The 17257-nt window shown below is 36.5% G+C and overlaps 1 protein-coding gene across 1 annotated transcript in view; it reads right to left on the bottom strand.

Moving 5' to 3' along the window:
* IQUB (IQ motif and ubiquitin domain containing) overlaps positions 1-17257 on the bottom strand; it is a 101410-nt gene that overhangs the window by 73189 nt on the left and 10964 nt on the right. The window contains exon 6 of the mRNA XM_062195287.1: positions 15680-15890. Coding sequence (XP_062051271.1) covers positions 15680-15890 — 211 coding nt within the window. The remainder of the gene's footprint in view (positions 1-15679; positions 15891-17257) is intronic.

The following is a 17257-nucleotide window of genomic DNA, read 5'->3' as shown; positions in this document are numbered from 1 at the left end:
ACATTGGCATAGGTGAAGACCTCTTGGAAAAGACCCCAGAAAAACCCAGGCAATAAAAAGCAAAAAATAGGCAAATGAGATTACATCAAGCTGAGAAGCTTCTGCACTGTAAAGGAAACACTCAGCAAAGTGAAGAGGCAACTGACATAATGAGAGAAAATATTTGCAAACTATACAAATGGCAAATGATTGATATCTAGAATATAAAAGGAACTCAAGAAACTCAACAACAAAATAAACTAGTAAAGAAATGGGAAAAGGACATTAACAAACATTTTTCAAAGGATGAATCCAGGCCGGCGCCGTGGCTCAACAGGCTAATCCTCCACCTTGCGGCGCCCGCACACCGGGTTCTAGTCCCGGTCGGGGCACCGATCCTGTCCCGGTTGCCCCTCTTCCAGGCCAGCTCTCTGCTGTGGCCAGGGAGTGCAGTGGAGGATGGCCCAAGTGCTTGGGCCCTGCACCCCATGGGAGACCAGGAGAAGCACCTGGCTCCCGCCATCGGAACAGCGTGGTGCGCCGGCCGCAGCGCGCTACCGCGGCGGCCATTGGAGGGTGAACCAACGGCAAAGGAAGACCTTTCTCTCTGTCTCTCTCTCACTGTCCACTCTGCCTGTCAAAAAAAAAAAAAAAAGGATGAATCCAAATGGCCAACAGACATATGGGAAAATGCTTAGGATCACTACCCATCAGGGAAATGCAAATAAACACCACAACGAAGTTTCACCTCACTCCAGTAAGAAAGGTTATCATCCAAAAATATAAAAACAATAAATACGGTGAGGATGTAGGGGAAAAGGTACCCTAACACACTGTTGGTGGGAATGTAAACTAGTACAACCATTATGGAAGACAGTACGGAGATTCCTCAGAAATCTGAAAGCAGATGGACCATATGACCCAGCCATCCCACTACTGGGAATTTAAATCAGCATGTAAGAGAATTATCTTTACCCCAATGTTTACTGCAGCTCAATTCACAATAACCAAGATATAGAATCAACCAAAATGTTCATCAACTGATCAATAGATAAAGAAAATGTGGTATATACACACTATGGAATAGTGTGTATATAAAAAAAGAATGAAATCCTGCCTTTTGCAACAAAATGGATGCAACTGAAAACCATTATGCTTAGTGACAATAAGCCAGTCCCAGAAGGACAAATATAATACGTTTTCTCTGATTTCTGGTAATTAGTGTATATATAGTATTTTTAAAAAGTGCAATATATATGAGTAATACTGACAGTTTGAGATTTGATTATTGTTTACAGCCCTTGTCTATACCCTTGAGGGACAGTTTTTTTTTTTTATTTGTCGAATTTTTTATTCAGTGGGGGGTTAAGCTTACAATTATCAAATAAACTGAAAGTATGCTATTATAAAAATTAAAAGAAAAAATAAGACAGGAAGAAAGGAGGAGCGAGTGTGGGACCATGGGTGAAAGGAAGGGATGGGGGGGAGTATCATTGTGCTCTTAAATCTATATGTATGAAACACATGAAACTTATATAAATTTTTAAAATTTTAAGGGAAAAAAAGAGTCTCTGAGCTCAATTCATACAATCAAGAGATATTTTTAGAAGATGATTGCCCCTGTGCTAAGTCTGAGATAAGAGTCATTGTTTGATGAAAGGTAGGACTTTCCATCTGAAGGAGACAGCATGTGTGATAAATACAAGGATGTATACCAGAGGCTCATACAGGCTGTTGAGTGAAGGTGAGTAAGTCACAGGAAGCCATCTCCTAAAGAGTCATGGACTTGACCATGTAGGTCAAGAAAACCACTGATCATTTAGGAGAAGAAAACCACTAAAGCATTTTAAATCAGATCTTCATTTTTGATAAATCCCTCTGGTCAGAGAATGGCCCACCAATAATCACCTGAGACCAGAAACAAGGGTAGATTTACATGTAGACTATGAAATACAGATCTAGATCTCCAACAGTAATAATAATCCTTTCTGTGATTTCATATACACTGGAACTTAAATGTGGGTCCGTCTTTAGGAAGACTTCTCAGTCAAATCAAAAATCCTACAAATTCCTTGAAGCTTTAACTAACAATATAATATTCTGAAATGGAAGTCATGTACCTAACTCTGTTACATATTTAGCCTATATTTATTTCTCTAATGAAGCAATTATCACATTATACATTGTTTTAAAATCATTGCCAATATGACTTTCCTTTCCTTCCCAGATCCTTCTAGCACAGTTAATTTGCACATAGTAATAGAGTTAATAAAAATGTACTAAATGAGAAACATAATGACAAAGATAACCACCTCTGAAGAGACTGTGTAAAACTTAACACGGACCATTTTACAATTAGCACAACCATGTTGATTACTTATTAGTATAATCACTGTCCAGACTGCTATTCATTAGTATATTCTCTCATTTAATTAGCTCTATATTCTCCTCAGACTATACTGTACTCTTCAGGAGGTAGAAAATAAAGAATACATAAAAACATCTACTCTATCAGCACTCCTGGCATTTGATATTGTTCTGAGGATGTTTCAAAGTTGCAAGCAGGTAACAAACTTACAATTTATTGCATTCAGCCTGATCAAGAGTTATTAGAAGATTAAGAGTGTGAGTTAAAAAGATCTGAGTCACCTTGCCCAAGGATGACAAAAGTATTACAAGGCCAATTACAAAGACTAATTACATAAGTCAAACAATGGCATAACAGAGAGCTCTACTCTTCAAACCAGAACATTTTGAACTCTACAAAGTGATATGCAAGTTTTTATTTAAAGCTAAAGTCCAGAATTAATAAAAAACTTAGAAGACAATTTTGTCTTAAATATGTTGTAATTAATTTTTCTTGCTCTTAACAGGATATTAGCATACTATCGAAGAATTTTTCATATCTGGCAAAATAAGATTTGTTTGCATTTAGTATTTTTTTAACCACCATTTCCATGTGCTCTACTAAGTGGTGGATAGAGTAAAGTAAGTCATCAGGTTAACAGCAGAAATGCCCATTCAGTTATAGTATCTTGCTGAATTTCAGTAAAGCTGAGATAACTATATGCTGATGGTATGAAATTTATACATACTTCTACAAGTGTATACTGCTTTCTTCCACAGTAAAGGGCTTCATTCCAGGACTTATCCCTGGATTAAGGAATCTAGGGATTTTTTTCACACGGGACTCACTAGAAGGCCCTTCTAGGTTATTTTTTTGTAGAGATAGTATGGAATACATTGAAAGCCAATGACCACCAGTAACTCTATCACTAAACAGTAGAATAAACCACCTTAAAAAATGATAAACACTTTAAAAAAGAAGAATTTCCCTCAAAAAAAAAGGTGTAGAAAAATTCTGTGGGTCAGAAGAAAAAGTCGTGAAAATAGAATCCGTGGTGGTAAGTGGGTATTAACAATTTCAAGAGCTCTCAGCACATATATTAGTCTCTGCACCCAGGAAGTTCATGGAAGAGATGAAGAGATAAAAAGGACTTTGAACTAAGAAAAGTAAAAAAAAAAAAAAAAAAAAAAAAAAATGAAGCTGAGACCCTCACACTTCAGCCATGCACACAGATTCAGGAACTCAAGAGTTTACTTTCAGTACCAAAAAGTATCCTCAGGCCAAGGGGTTTGATCAGCTGGAGGCTTATCTGAGAAAAATAACTTCACCCCAAGCCTTAAAAGAATTCTAAACAAGGGGCTAGCATTACAGTGCTGTGGGTGAACCTGGTACTTGTGAGGCTGGCAACCCATATTGCAGCAGCAGTTTGAGTTCCTGTTGCTCTGCTTCTGATCCAGCTCCCTGCTAATGTGTCTGGAAGATAGTGGAGAATAGCCCAAATGCTTAGGTCCCTGGATCCAGGCAGATGACCTAGATAAGAGTTCTTGGCTCCTGGCTTCAGCCTGTAACAGCCCTGGCCATGGAGTAAAGCAGGGGATGGAAGATTATCTCTTTTCTCTTTCTTTCTCTCTCTCTTTCTCTCTCACTCTGCCTTTCAAATGCATAAATAAATCTTTAAAAAACTTCAAAAGTTTCAGCTAATAAGCCTGAAATTTAATATGTAAAAATATCTAATGGAGTGCACATAGTCACTAAAAGACATATACAAATAATATTAATCACAACTTCATTCATAAAAGCAAAAAAACACATATAACATTTACCAATTGGAAAATAGATAAATTTTCATATAATTATTCAATGAAATACTATATAGAAATTTAAAAGACCAGAATAGAATAAGCAGAAAAAAGTAACTTAAAGAAAGGTCTTTTGAAACATATCAAGGAGACAAAAATAAAATAATAATAATTTTAAAATGAGGCTAGCTTCCAGGACATTTGTGAATTCATTAAGTGAACAAATATTAAAATGAGGGGGTATCCCTGAAGGCAAAGAGAAAGAAAAAGGCATAGAAAACTTATTCAATTAAACAATAGCTTAAAAACTCATCAATCCAGGGGAAGATATAGATATACAGATACAGGAAGCCAATAAAGTTCCAAACACACATGACCAGAAATGATTCATTACATGTCATATTATAGTCAATCTAGCAAAAGGATAAAACAAAGAAAATTCTAAAAACTGCAAAATGAAAAGCACTTTTAAGGGAACTCTGATTATACTAACAGCAGATATTTCAGCAGAACTCTAAAATGCCAGGAGGGAATGGAAGGACATATTCTAAGTTCTAAAAGAAAAAAGAAAAATGCCAACTACAAATGCTATACCCAAAAAAGCTTTCTTTCAGAAATGAAGAAGAAATAAAAGACTTTGCAGGACAAGTAAAGACTGAGGGAATTCATCACCACCAGACCAGCCTTACAAAAGATGGTAAATGAAGTCCTACATCCAGAAGCAAAAGAGAGATAACTATCATCATGGACACACCTAAGAGTATAAAAGCCACTAGAAGAGCAGACACACAAAAGAGAAATTTTAAAAAAATCAAATCATGTTGATACATTAATCTATCAAACCACCAAGAAGAATCAAAAGAGAGAAACAAGAGAACAGATAATTAAAAACTAAACAGTTAACAAAATGACAGGTGTAAGCTTTTACTTATCAATAATAACCATGAATGGAAATGGACTAAATTCCAAAATTAAAACTTACAGAATGGCTCAATTGATAGAAAAACAAAACTCAGTGATATGCTGTGTACAAGAAACTCAGGTTACCAGCAAAGACAGACATAAACTGCAAGTGAACAGCTAGAGGAAGGTATTCCAAATAATAGAAACTAACAGTGAGCAAGTGTAGCTATCCCTACATAAGGCGAAACAGACTTAAAGCTAAACATATGAAAAGAGACAAAATCAGGTTGCTATAAAATCATCAAGGGATAATTTCAACAAGACATAACAATTGAAATATGTGTGCCCCTAATTCTAGTGCACTTAAGTTTATGTTCTAACTGAAGAGATCAAATCCAACACAGTAATAGTGGGGAAATTAAATACCTCACTTACATCAATGGACAGATCATCAGACAAGAAAACACACAGAGAAATCACAGTGAAATTATATTATGACCAAATGGACCTAAAAGACATTTACAGAACATTTCATCCAACAATTGCAGAATATTCAATCTTTTCAGCAACACATAGAACACTTTAGTACAGACCATAAATTAGGCCATAAAACAAGTCTCAATCAATTCAAAGAAATTATACCATGTTTCTTTCACAATGTAATAAAACATAAACAAAAGAAACTTTAGAATTTGTACACCAAACAACCCAGGACTGAACGAACAATGGATCACTGAAAATACCAAAATCAAGTTTAGAAATTTCTCAAAACAAATAAAAATAGACCTACAACTTACCAAGATTTATGAGATTACAGAAAATGTAGTACTAAGAGGCAATTTTATAGCAGTAGATATCTACATTTTAAAAGAAATAGCAGGCAGAATAGTGTGGCACAATGGGTTAACCAGCTGCTTAGGACACCCACATCCCATGTCCAAGTGCTTGGTTTGAGTCCCAGATATTACGCAGTTCCAGTACACCTTCTTGATAATGCACCTAAGAGGGAGAGAATAGTGGGCCAAGACCCAGATGGAATTCCTTGCTCATGGCTTCAGCTTGGTATAGTCCCAGCTATTACAGGCATTTGGGAAATAAATCAGCAGATAGAAGATCTCTCTCCCTCTCTCACTCTCTCCCTCTTCTCCCTCTCCCCCTCTCCCTCTCCCTCTCTGTCTCCTTTTCAAGTAAATAAATAAATCCTACTTAAAAAAATGGATAACTATAGGGGACGCTGCTGTGGCACAGCTAGTAAAGCTAATGTCTGCAATGCTGGCATTTCGTGTGGGTGCTGGTTCAGGTCCTAGCTGCTGCTCCACTTCTGATCCAGCTCTTTGCTAATGTTCCTGGGAAAGCAGTGGAAGATGGCCCTGATGCTGTGGGCCCCTGCACCTACATGGGAGACCAAGAAGACCAGCTCTAGCCATTGCAGCCATTTGGGGAGTGAACAAGTGGATGGAAGACCTATCTCTGTGTCTTTTCCACTGTCTGTGACTCTACCTTTCAAATACATAATTAAATCTTTTAAAAAAGAAAGAAAGAAATAAAAAGAACTACTAGAACTGATTAAAAAATCAGTAAAGTTGCAGGCTCAAAATTCAACACACAAAAATTAGTAACTTGTTTTGCATCAATTATCTCATAATAGCTACTAAAAAAAATCAAAAAAACTTGCGATAAATTTAAACAAGGATATGAAAGATTTCTGCATAGAAAATTATAAAACACGTGAATAAATTGAAGAAGATATTTAAAAATGGAAAGACTTTCTATATTCATAGATGGGAAGGATTAGTATTACAGCAAAATATATATATTACACAAAACAATTTATAGATTCAACACAATCTCCATCAAAATAACAATGACATTATTTTTTTGTAAAAATTTATTTTATTTATTTGAAAGACAAACTTACAGAGAAAGAGAGAGAGAGAGAGAGGTCTTCTATCTGCTGGTTCACTCCCCAAATGGCCGCAAAGCCAGAGCTGAGCAGATTCAAAGCCAAGAGCCAGGAGCCTCCTCTGCATCTCCCATGTAAGTTCAGAAGCCCAAGCACTTGGCCCATCTTCCACTGCTTTCCCAGGTACAACAGTAGGGAGCTGGATTGGAAGTGGAACAGCGGGGACTCAAACCGGCACCCATAGGGGATGCCAGTGCCACAGGCCAGGGCTTTAACCCAATGCACCACAGCACCAGCCCCAACAATGACATTCTTTACAGAACTAGAAAATCTAATGCTAAAAAATTCGTATGGAAGAACAAAAGACCTAAATAAGCCAACACAAACTTAAAAAAAAAAAATCTGCAGGTTGGCCAGCGCCGCTGCTCACTAGGCTAATCCTCCACCTTGCGGCACTGGCACACCGGGTTCTAGTCCTGGTTGGGGCACCGGATTCTGTCCTGGTTGCCCCTCTTCCAGTCCAGCTCTCTGCTATGGCCCGGGAAGGCAGTGGAGGATGGCCCAAGTCTTTGGGCCCTGCACCCACATGGGAGACCAGGAGAATAACCTGGCTCCTGGCTTCGGATCAGCGTGATGCACCGGCCGCAGCGGCCATTGGAGGGTGAACCAAAGGCAAAAAGGAAGACCTTTCTGTCTCTCTCTCTCTCTCTCACTATCCACTCTGCCTGTCAAAAAAAAAAAAAAAGTAAATTTCCTCAGTCTGATAAAGGACATGAGCAAAAAAAAAAAAAAAAAGAAACAAAGAAATCTATGGGTAACATGATATTTATGGTGAAAAACAGAATGCATTCACCCTAAAATTAGTTGGTTGACTCAGTATTGATAAGAAATAAATTTTCCCTAAATTGAACAAGATTCAACTCAGTCACAACAGGTGTTTTGGTAAAAATCTACAAATTCATTCTAAAATTTTTTAAAATGGAAATACAAAAGATCTGGTATAGCAAAAACTATTCTGAGACAGGAAAACAAAGTAAGGGGACTAATACTTCCTGATTTTAAATTTATAAAGCTACTGTAGCCAAGACAGTGTGGTTTTGACGTAAAGATAAATAGAAGAATGGGACAGAATATAGAGTCTAGAAATAGACCCACAAATATGTTGGCAATTTATTTCCCATAGAAGTAAAAAATAATTCAGTGAAGAATTGATGTCTAAAGCAAAAAGTGTTGAAAGAATTTAATACTCATATTCAAAAAAATGAGAAGAAAATCTAGACTTCCTATGATTGAAACAAGGTAAAGAAAGATACGCTCTCTTACCATTCCTATCAAGCACTGTATTAAAGTCCTAATTAGTTCCCAAAATTTAGTTAGTTCTGAAACTACAAAATGAGTTTAGCCAAGTCTGAGAATGCAAGGTAAACATTGATAGAGATATCAACTGTATTTCTACATAGTAAGAACAGATCAATGGAATTTGAAGCTTAAAAAAAAAAAAAAAAGATTTCAAACAGCGCCAGCTGTGGCAGCCATTTGGGGGGTGAACCAATGGAAGGAAGACCTTTCTCTCTGTCTCTCTCTCTCTCTCTCACTGTCTGACCATACCTGTCAAATAAGTAAAAAAAAAAAAAAAAAAAAAAAAAAAAGGCCCAAGGGAGCTCTTTACTCCCTTCCATGATGGGAGTTTCAACTATGAACCAGGGAGAGAAGGCAAAACTATGAACCAGGAAAAAAAGCCCTCAGCAGACACCAAAACTCTATGAAATAAATTTATGTTGTTTATAGACTACCCAGTTTGGGGTATTTTGTTAGAGCAGACCAAGTCAACTATAATACTAACACAAATACAAAGACAACTCAATGGAGAAAACACAGTATTTTCAAGGAATGATATGGAACAATTAATGTTCCATAGAACATAAGAAACAATTAATGTTCCATAGAACATAAGAAAAAAATGAAAACTCACCTCAAAATACACCTCACACCATACAAAATTATTTCAAACTGTATTTATAGACCTAAATGTAAAACATAAAACTATAAAACTTCCAGAAGAAAACATGGGGAGAGGAGGGCTTATATTTGGTGATAGATTTTTTTTTTTTTTTTGGACAGGCAGAGTGGACAGTGAGAGAGAGAGAGACAGAGAGAAAGGTCTTCCTTTTCCATTGGTTCACCCTCCAATGGCCACTACGGCCAGTGCGCTGATCCGAAGCCAGGAGCCAGGTGCTTATCCTGTTCTCCCATGGGGTGCAGGGCCCAGGCACTTGGGCCATCCTCCACTGCACTCCCAGGCCACAGCAGAGAGCTGGCCTGGAAGAGGGGCAACCAGGACAGAATCTGGTGCCCCAACCGGGACTAGAACCCGGTGTGCCGGCACCGCAAGGCAGAGGATTAACCTATTGAGCTGCGGCGCCAGCCAATAGATTTTTAAATATAACATCAAAAGCATGATCCACACAAGAATGAAATGATACGCTGGACTTCATCAAAATAAAAATGTTTTGCTCTGAGAAGAGAAAACTGAAAAAATGAAAAATCAAGCTGAAAATTGCAAGGATGGAAACCTTCCACAGAGGTTGCAGGGAAAGGATAAATCCTTGTGAACTCACTCTCACATCTCAGGTTCTCTTTTAATCCTTAGCTGCTGTTTCTCCTCCCCATTCAGTCTGAGAGACAAGTGAGTAGGAAGGTGCTGTCCTTACTTAACTGGGTACATTCCTATTCTCCAGGCCTGACAGACGATTTAAATTCACTATCCAGAGCCGTGGAGCTGAATCTCTCTCCTTGTCTCTTTTGTGAAGCCAGAGAGATGCACCTATATTCCACACAGCTATTTATGGAGGACAAAATCTCCTCATTTCTCCAGTTTATCCCAATTCACAAAACCTAGGAGGATTTTGAATCACCTTGTTGCTCACTTACACTCTCTTCTTTGATAGAAAATAAACATATCTCTGCTTAAAAAAATCCTGAAGGGTGCACATTTAGCACAGTGGTTGACACATTCCATTTTGCAGTGACTGGGTTTGAATCTCCTTCTCCCTCTGATGCATAACCTGAGGCCAGAAGATGATGGCTCAAGCACTTGGGTTTCTGCCACCTGCATGAGATAATCAGACTGCATTCTGAGCTCCTGGCTTCAGCCTGGCCTACCCCAGCCCGTTGCAGGTATTTGGGAAATGAAGCAGTTACTGGAAGATTTCTCTCTGCTTCTGTATTATCTCTCTGTGTTTAAAATAAATATGAGAAAATTTTAAATCCTGGAATGCTATATCTCTCAATGCAGCAGCACTATCTAGTGTCAAAGAAGTTTGTCAGAGTCCCGAAGTTTGACACAGTGGGTTGAACCACTGCTTGTGACACCAGCATCCCTTATCAGAGTGCTGATTTGAGTCCCAGCTGCTCCACTTCCAATCCAGATCCCTGCTAATGCACCTGAGAAGGTAACTAATGATGAGTCAAGTATTTGGCCCCCTGTCACCCACATGAGTGACTCAGTTGGGATTCTTGGCTCCTGGTTTCAGCCTAGCCAAACTTGACAGCTGCAGCTACTTAAGGAGTGAATGAATGTGTGGAAGGTCTCTCCCTTCTCTGTCATTCTGCATTGAAAATAATTTTTTTAAATCTTAAAAAAAAAAAAAAAGGTTTGCCAGCTCTTCTCCAGCTGTCTAAATTTTCTGGGTTGGAGTCCATCTCCAATCTTCCAACCTGGGCAAAATACAGGCACCAGTGTCCACCAATCACAGGGAACATATTTCAAAGCTCTCCAAAAAGGTCTCATAAAGTTCCCCTCACCAGACATGAAGTTAGAAATAGCACAACCTCCTGACTGTCTCCCCAAAGCACTATGACTCCCTCCAAAAACTCTTTTCTCTATCCCTTCAGATCCTCTTTCCTATTGTTTTTTTATATCTTTGATCTTGCGGAGTACTCTGTCAGCCAAGGAACAGGTCCTTCCTCATTTCACCTACAATCTTTAGGAGGAAGTAAAGCTGTCACACTAAACTATAGCATCCTGATATCTCACCCATTGGAGCCTCAATCAAAATGAGGCAGGATGATAGTAAAGTACACTCTGCAGAATGCTAAAACAAGAAAGACAGAGGTGACCAATGCTGGAAAGGCTGATGGAGAAGTTAAAGCTCTCCCACTGTCCTGCAGGAGGATAAACTAGGAGGACCTCTGAAAAATTAAAAGGATCCTCTAAAATTGAACATATGCATATATTATGAACCTCAAATTCCACTCCTAAGTTTATACACAAGATATATAAATATGTTCACATATACATTATGTGTATTCACCAAAATATGGTTGTAACAGTATTCCTTATATTTACCAAAGACTGAAGAAAAAACAAATCCAACAAGGAAACGAATAAATAAATTGTGGTACATTCATGCAATGGCACACTATATAAAAAGGAAGATAAACACAAGTACTTGCAATAGAATGGATGAGTCTTATGACTCTATTGAATTTTAAAATCCAAATTTTTTTTTTTGACAGGCACAGTGGACAGTGAGAGAGAGAGACAGAGAGAAAGGTCTTCCTTTTGCCGTTGGTTCACCCTCCAATGGCCGCCGCGGTAGCGCGCTGCGGCCGGCGCACCGCGCTGTTCCGGTGGCAGGAGCCAGGTGCTTCTCCTGGTCTCCCATGGGGTGCAGGGCCCAAGCACTTGGGCCATCCTCCACTGCACTCCCTGGCCACAGCAGAGAGCTGGCCTGGAAGAGGGGCAACCGGGACAGGATCGGTGCCCTGACCGGGACTAGAACCCGGTGTGCCGGCGCCGCAAGGCGGAGGATTAGCCTGTTGAGCCACGGCGCCGGCTAAAATCCAAATTTTTAAAAAATCATTCTTTATAATTCAATAAATATAAAATTTCAAAATAGGAAAAACAAGCTCAATAATTCAGGTTTTCTTTAGGATATGGAATGCTTAATACTTGTTTTTTTTTTTTTTCAACTTTCAGCACCAGTGTCAACTCAGATCAATAAAAGTCAACACCAAAATATTGTTGTAAGAAACAAAACATAGCAATAAAACATTGTTGCCTGTATATATATACATATATATAAATTTCAAAATGTATTTAAATTATTTTTCATAAATTGATATCATTTTCTTTTATTACTGATTGATAGGTTAACTTAACTTTGTATTATGAATTATAGTTCAAGCACGATTATCACTATGAGCCACAAGAGGGCAGCAATTACAAAGACTGGAGTTTTAAATAAGGAATGAAGAAAACTATTAAATAAGAGAGCAATATAAATTATTAAGCTTATGAAACTAGAAATTTTAACCACAACAAAAAAAACTTAAAAATTGTTATTCAAAAGGTTTTAATTTAGCACTGACAAAAACAGAGATGTCTCTTTTATGTAAGAAATTTCAGTCATCTCATTTTCTTTTTCCTACACACAAATCATGTGTGGACTTATATAAAATATACTTGCTAACTTTAACATGAAAGCTCTGCATAAAATTGTTTCCTTGTAACAATAACTTACATCTGTTTAGAACATGATGCTTTTTAAGTAATGTTATAAATGTAATATTTTGCATTTTTCACTTTAAGTTCTTTGAAGTAGATGTTCCATAAATTATTAAATCCTTTTCATAGATGCAGAAACTGAATCTTAAAAAATTAGTAACTTTCCCTAGTTAAAATCATTAATAAGTTTAAAAAGGAAAAACTTTCTTCAATATATTTTTTACTATATTATAGTTGCCTGTCAACCAAACAAAAATTATAATTATACTTGTAAATTTGCTTATATATAAATGCTGGATATTATTTTAAATAGTTCTCTGCTATAATATAACTTCAGTTTTATTCATAGATCCTTGGCTAACAATGCTCTATATTGAACTACTTGTCGCTTAGAAATAATCTCTTCTATCATGTCACAGAGAATAATGGAAATACAAGTGAGGTTTAAAGTAAAACAAATAGTATTTCCAGAGGTCAACAATTGAAAGAGGAGGAAAGGTATGCACACATCTAGGAAGCAGGCTAAAAGTCATCTCAAACATTGTAACATGAAGTTGTAAACATTACTGAAGACACTCAATTTCATGTTAGCAAAGAGACGTACTGTTAGATCTGGTGTTTAACTGCATCATCTTAAGTTTACAGCATATTACCTTATAGTTATTTTAACAGACCCTAATCCAAAACCTAAAAATGTATCCACACATAATAGTCACCAAAAAGTAGTTTGTTTACAGAAACAAAGCGATATAAGGAGGCTTGCTTAAAATTATGTTAAGAAAATCATGGAGAAGTCAGACTCAATTCCTGAACTAAAAGGACCATTTTTAATTATAAAGAATGAGGGTCCTGCATTGTGGCATGGCAGGTAAAGCTGCCACCTACAATGCCAACATCCCTTGTGGGCACCAGTTCATGGATGTCCCAGCTGCTCCACTTCAGATCCAGCTCCCTGCTAAAACACCTGAGAAAAGCAGTGGAAGATGACTCCAAGTGTTTGAGCCTCTGCTACCCATGTGGCAGACCTGGATGAAGCTCCTGGATCCTGGTTTGTGCCTGCACCAACCCTTGCTATTGTGACCATCTGGAGAGTGAACCAGTAGATGGAAGATCGATCTCTCTCTCTCTCTCCCTCTCTCTCTGTAACTCTCACTTTCAAATAAATAAATAAATCTTTTAAGATGATTTTTAATTTTTAAAATTCTTCTGTGTTTTCATAAGAGCCCAATTTCTTGACTCTCAAACATTTAGTGTAATAACTCTTCTGCTCCAGTGATCTCACTTCATCAACTGTAGCTAACAGAGCAGAAGCTAAAGAGAGTTGCAGGACCATATCCCTTCATTCATGTGTTCATTCATTCACTTTAACAACATTTGTAGGGTATGTGAGCTAAGCCCAGAAAAAGAGAGAGTGCCAAATTCAAAATATAAGTTCCCTCATGGAACCTGCAGCCCAGTGGTAGAACAGATATTAGCAAAAGATGTGGTCATATGAATTAAAATTTGGGGGTGCAGAAGGACCATGATGTGATGATAGGATACACAAGTTACATTGTCAGTCACCAAAAAATCTTCTCCTAGGTGACATTTAACTTGAGATTGAGAAATGGGCAGTGGGGAAAGGGCTCCAAGAAAGGGAATAGTGTACCTACCACTCTGAGTAGAAAGTGCTTTGGCTTATTCAAGCAAATGAAGTTTCAATTTATTAATGACTAGCACGTGTGAAAAATAAGGTATAAAAGTCACAGTATAAGCTGGTGAGGATGCGGGGAAAAGGTGCCCTAATTGCAGGGAAAAGGTGCCCTAATCCACCATTGGTGGAAATGTAAACTAGTACAGCCATTGAGGAAGAGAGTATGGAGATACCTCAGAAAGCTGAAAATTGATCTACTATATGACTCAGCCATCCCACTCCTGAGAATTTATACAAACAAAATGAAATCAGCATATGAAAGCGTTGTCTGTACCTGCATGTTTGTTATAGCTCAATTCACAATAGCTAAGATATGGAATCAACCTATCACAACTTATATATTTAGTATAGAATACTCCTTAGCCATAAAAAAGAAAGAAATCCTGTCTTTTGCAACAAAATAGATGCAAGTGGAAACCATTATACTTAGTGAAATAAGCTAGTCCCAAAAAGACAACAGCATAGGTTTTCCCTGATTTGTGGTAACTAACAGAGTACAAAAGAAATGCAATGTGTATTGCAAAATTGACATTTTGGGATTCAATGACTGTTTACAGCCCTTGTCTCTATTGTTAAAGAATGGTGTTATTTTCTACTTACTATTTGTTGTATTCTTTAGTTAGTATAGGGTTAATCTTTGAGTATCATATAAGCTGAAATTAGATCATTGTAAAAATTAGTAAAAGAAACAATAAAAGAGGAAGGAAGAAGGGTGGGAGTATGGATGGGAGAGAAGATAGGGTGGAAAGTTTCACTATGTTCCTAAATCTGTATATGTGAAATACATGAAGTAGGTTCACCTTAAAAATAAATGAATTAATAAAAAAAAATGGGCAACACTGTAGGGATTCAGGCCATGAAACAGAATGATTTAGCATTTTGCACAATTACCACTGGTGTTAATTTCCTATTAAGTCCTGGGTTTTATGTTTATATGTTTGCTTACTTGCTTACTTCTATTGTTTTGTATTAAACTATAACATGTGAGCAGATTTATTGCTCATGTTGAATTTTCATAAATCACCTTCAAAATAAAGTTTCATATTTGGAAAAAAGTCAGTATTTAGAGAATATGTGGTTATATTTATATATTATTATAAATAGATTGGGATTAAAAAGCTATTGCCAAGCTCTTCCTCTAAAGACCAACATCAAATAGGATGCTAGATTGAGGGATTAAAAACAGCTCAACTCTAAGTTCACAAATCTCCCAAATCAACATAAAACCTGATGAGACAACAACTTCTCTCTTTATCTTGCAGGCAGAAATGCCTTATTAAATAATATACTAAAATTTAAAAATTTACAAAGCAGTATACATATTTTATCAATTAACTATTAATATAAAAGCAATTCCAATTTTATTCCAGCTTTAATTCGTGTCCCAAATGTAAGATATGATTCATCTTTATAAATTCTCTAGTCCAGATTCCCAAGAAATCTACATAATAGTAATGGTCTTCTTTTTGTCTTCAGCAAAACTGTTTTCTCTGCTAATGAAAAATTTAACAAATGATATTTTAAGCATCGTCAATGTCAAACTTACATTCTAGTGCATTATAAAGAAGTTCAAAGTCTTCATTTGTTCTAGGATTATGCCTCCGGTAATAGTCCAGTTGCATCCATTCTTCTTTTTCTTTCTTCTTCCTTAATTCTTCCTCTGCTTCCCACTCCAGTCTCAATTTTCTCTGCATGTTTAAGTTCTTCACCAAGACTTTAGCATGCCATTGCCTGTAGTATGTCTGAATCCTGATCACCTATACTCACATTAAAAAGAAATTTAAAAGGTGTCTATCATTAACTTATTGATCAGATAATAAAATCCCAATTCAAACAATAGAAAAACTTGAGAGTCCAGTTGTAGCTCTCTGTAAGACATTCTCATGTAGACTAGCATAAAAATCATAGCTAATGTTTGTCATTGTTATTGGACTCTAAATCTAGCAAATATACTTTCATAGTAGGTTGTCAATACAATGCTTAAGAGCACAGATTCAGGAGTAAACCTTAGTCTGAAACTTGCTTAGCTACTCACTAGTTGTTTGATTTAGGGTAAGCTATGTGTCATCTCTGCTTTGGTACCCTCATACGTAAAATAGTGACATATAGATTGCTTAGCCCAATCTGTATATCGCAAGTCCTCAGTAAACACTATTACTGTGGTGAATTTGAATTATCTCTAGTTTATCTTAATTTCTATTACTTTAGATTCATTTTTAAGCAAACTTTTATTCCCTAAACATATAGCAGGTAGGTATGTGTGGAAAGCACCAAGGGCAGGTTGGATAAAAGACTTAAGCAATCAAATATTTATTAAATATATATAAAATGTAAATATATGTGAAGATATGGTATATTACTAAGATTCTCAAAAACTTAATAATATAACTGGGGGAGTTTATAATTTTATTTACTAAACTCATCAATAAAATGTGGCGAGGCTGGATCAAGACTGAGGAAATAATATTTACTGTCATACCCCTTCTCCCCATCCTAATGATTAGTAATTACAGAAAGATTACATAAAGCAGAGGTCAATAAAGACACTGCACCAGATCATACTAAAGGGGTCTGCCAAAGGAAAAGAAATTTTGAAGAATGCATTTGAGAATATGATTTACAATTCTGGAACCACTTCTGCATTTTCTAGCTTGCCTCTCTAATGATATAAATTTCTTCAATTTATTCCAATTGTCTATCAAATCCTCACTGGATACGAGGAATGAAAGATGAGGTAGAAGAAATGAAGAAAAGAAGAACTAATTAAGATTGTTTATTTTTTCAGAATATAATACAGCCTGATTACAGATATATTTGGTATAAAAATTTTAGGAATGTTAAAAAAGGAGCTGCAAGGAACTATTAAAAAAAAAAAGTAAAGTACCTATTTCCAAATTATAAAAGGACAAAAAATAAACACCTTTGATCAAAGCAACAAACTGAAGAAAAGATTAATGGAAAGACAAACAATTAGTAAATAAAGATAGAATGAAGACAAAAACATCAACAGTTACTAATACAATCTTACCTAATATAAGACAAAAATAAATACTAAGCAATTAATTTATAAAGAATAAAATAAACATGACCTGGCAGAAAGGAATAGATGAAGATACAAGAAGAA

This window comes from Lepus europaeus, chromosome 1 (assembly GCF_033115175.1).
Source record: "Lepus europaeus isolate LE1 chromosome 1, mLepTim1.pri, whole genome shotgun sequence".
Taxonomy (NCBI): Eukaryota; Metazoa; Chordata; class Mammalia; order Lagomorpha; family Leporidae; genus Lepus; species Lepus europaeus.
Note: the sequence above shows the minus strand (reverse complement) of the source record. Positions and strands in the feature narration are given on the sequence as shown.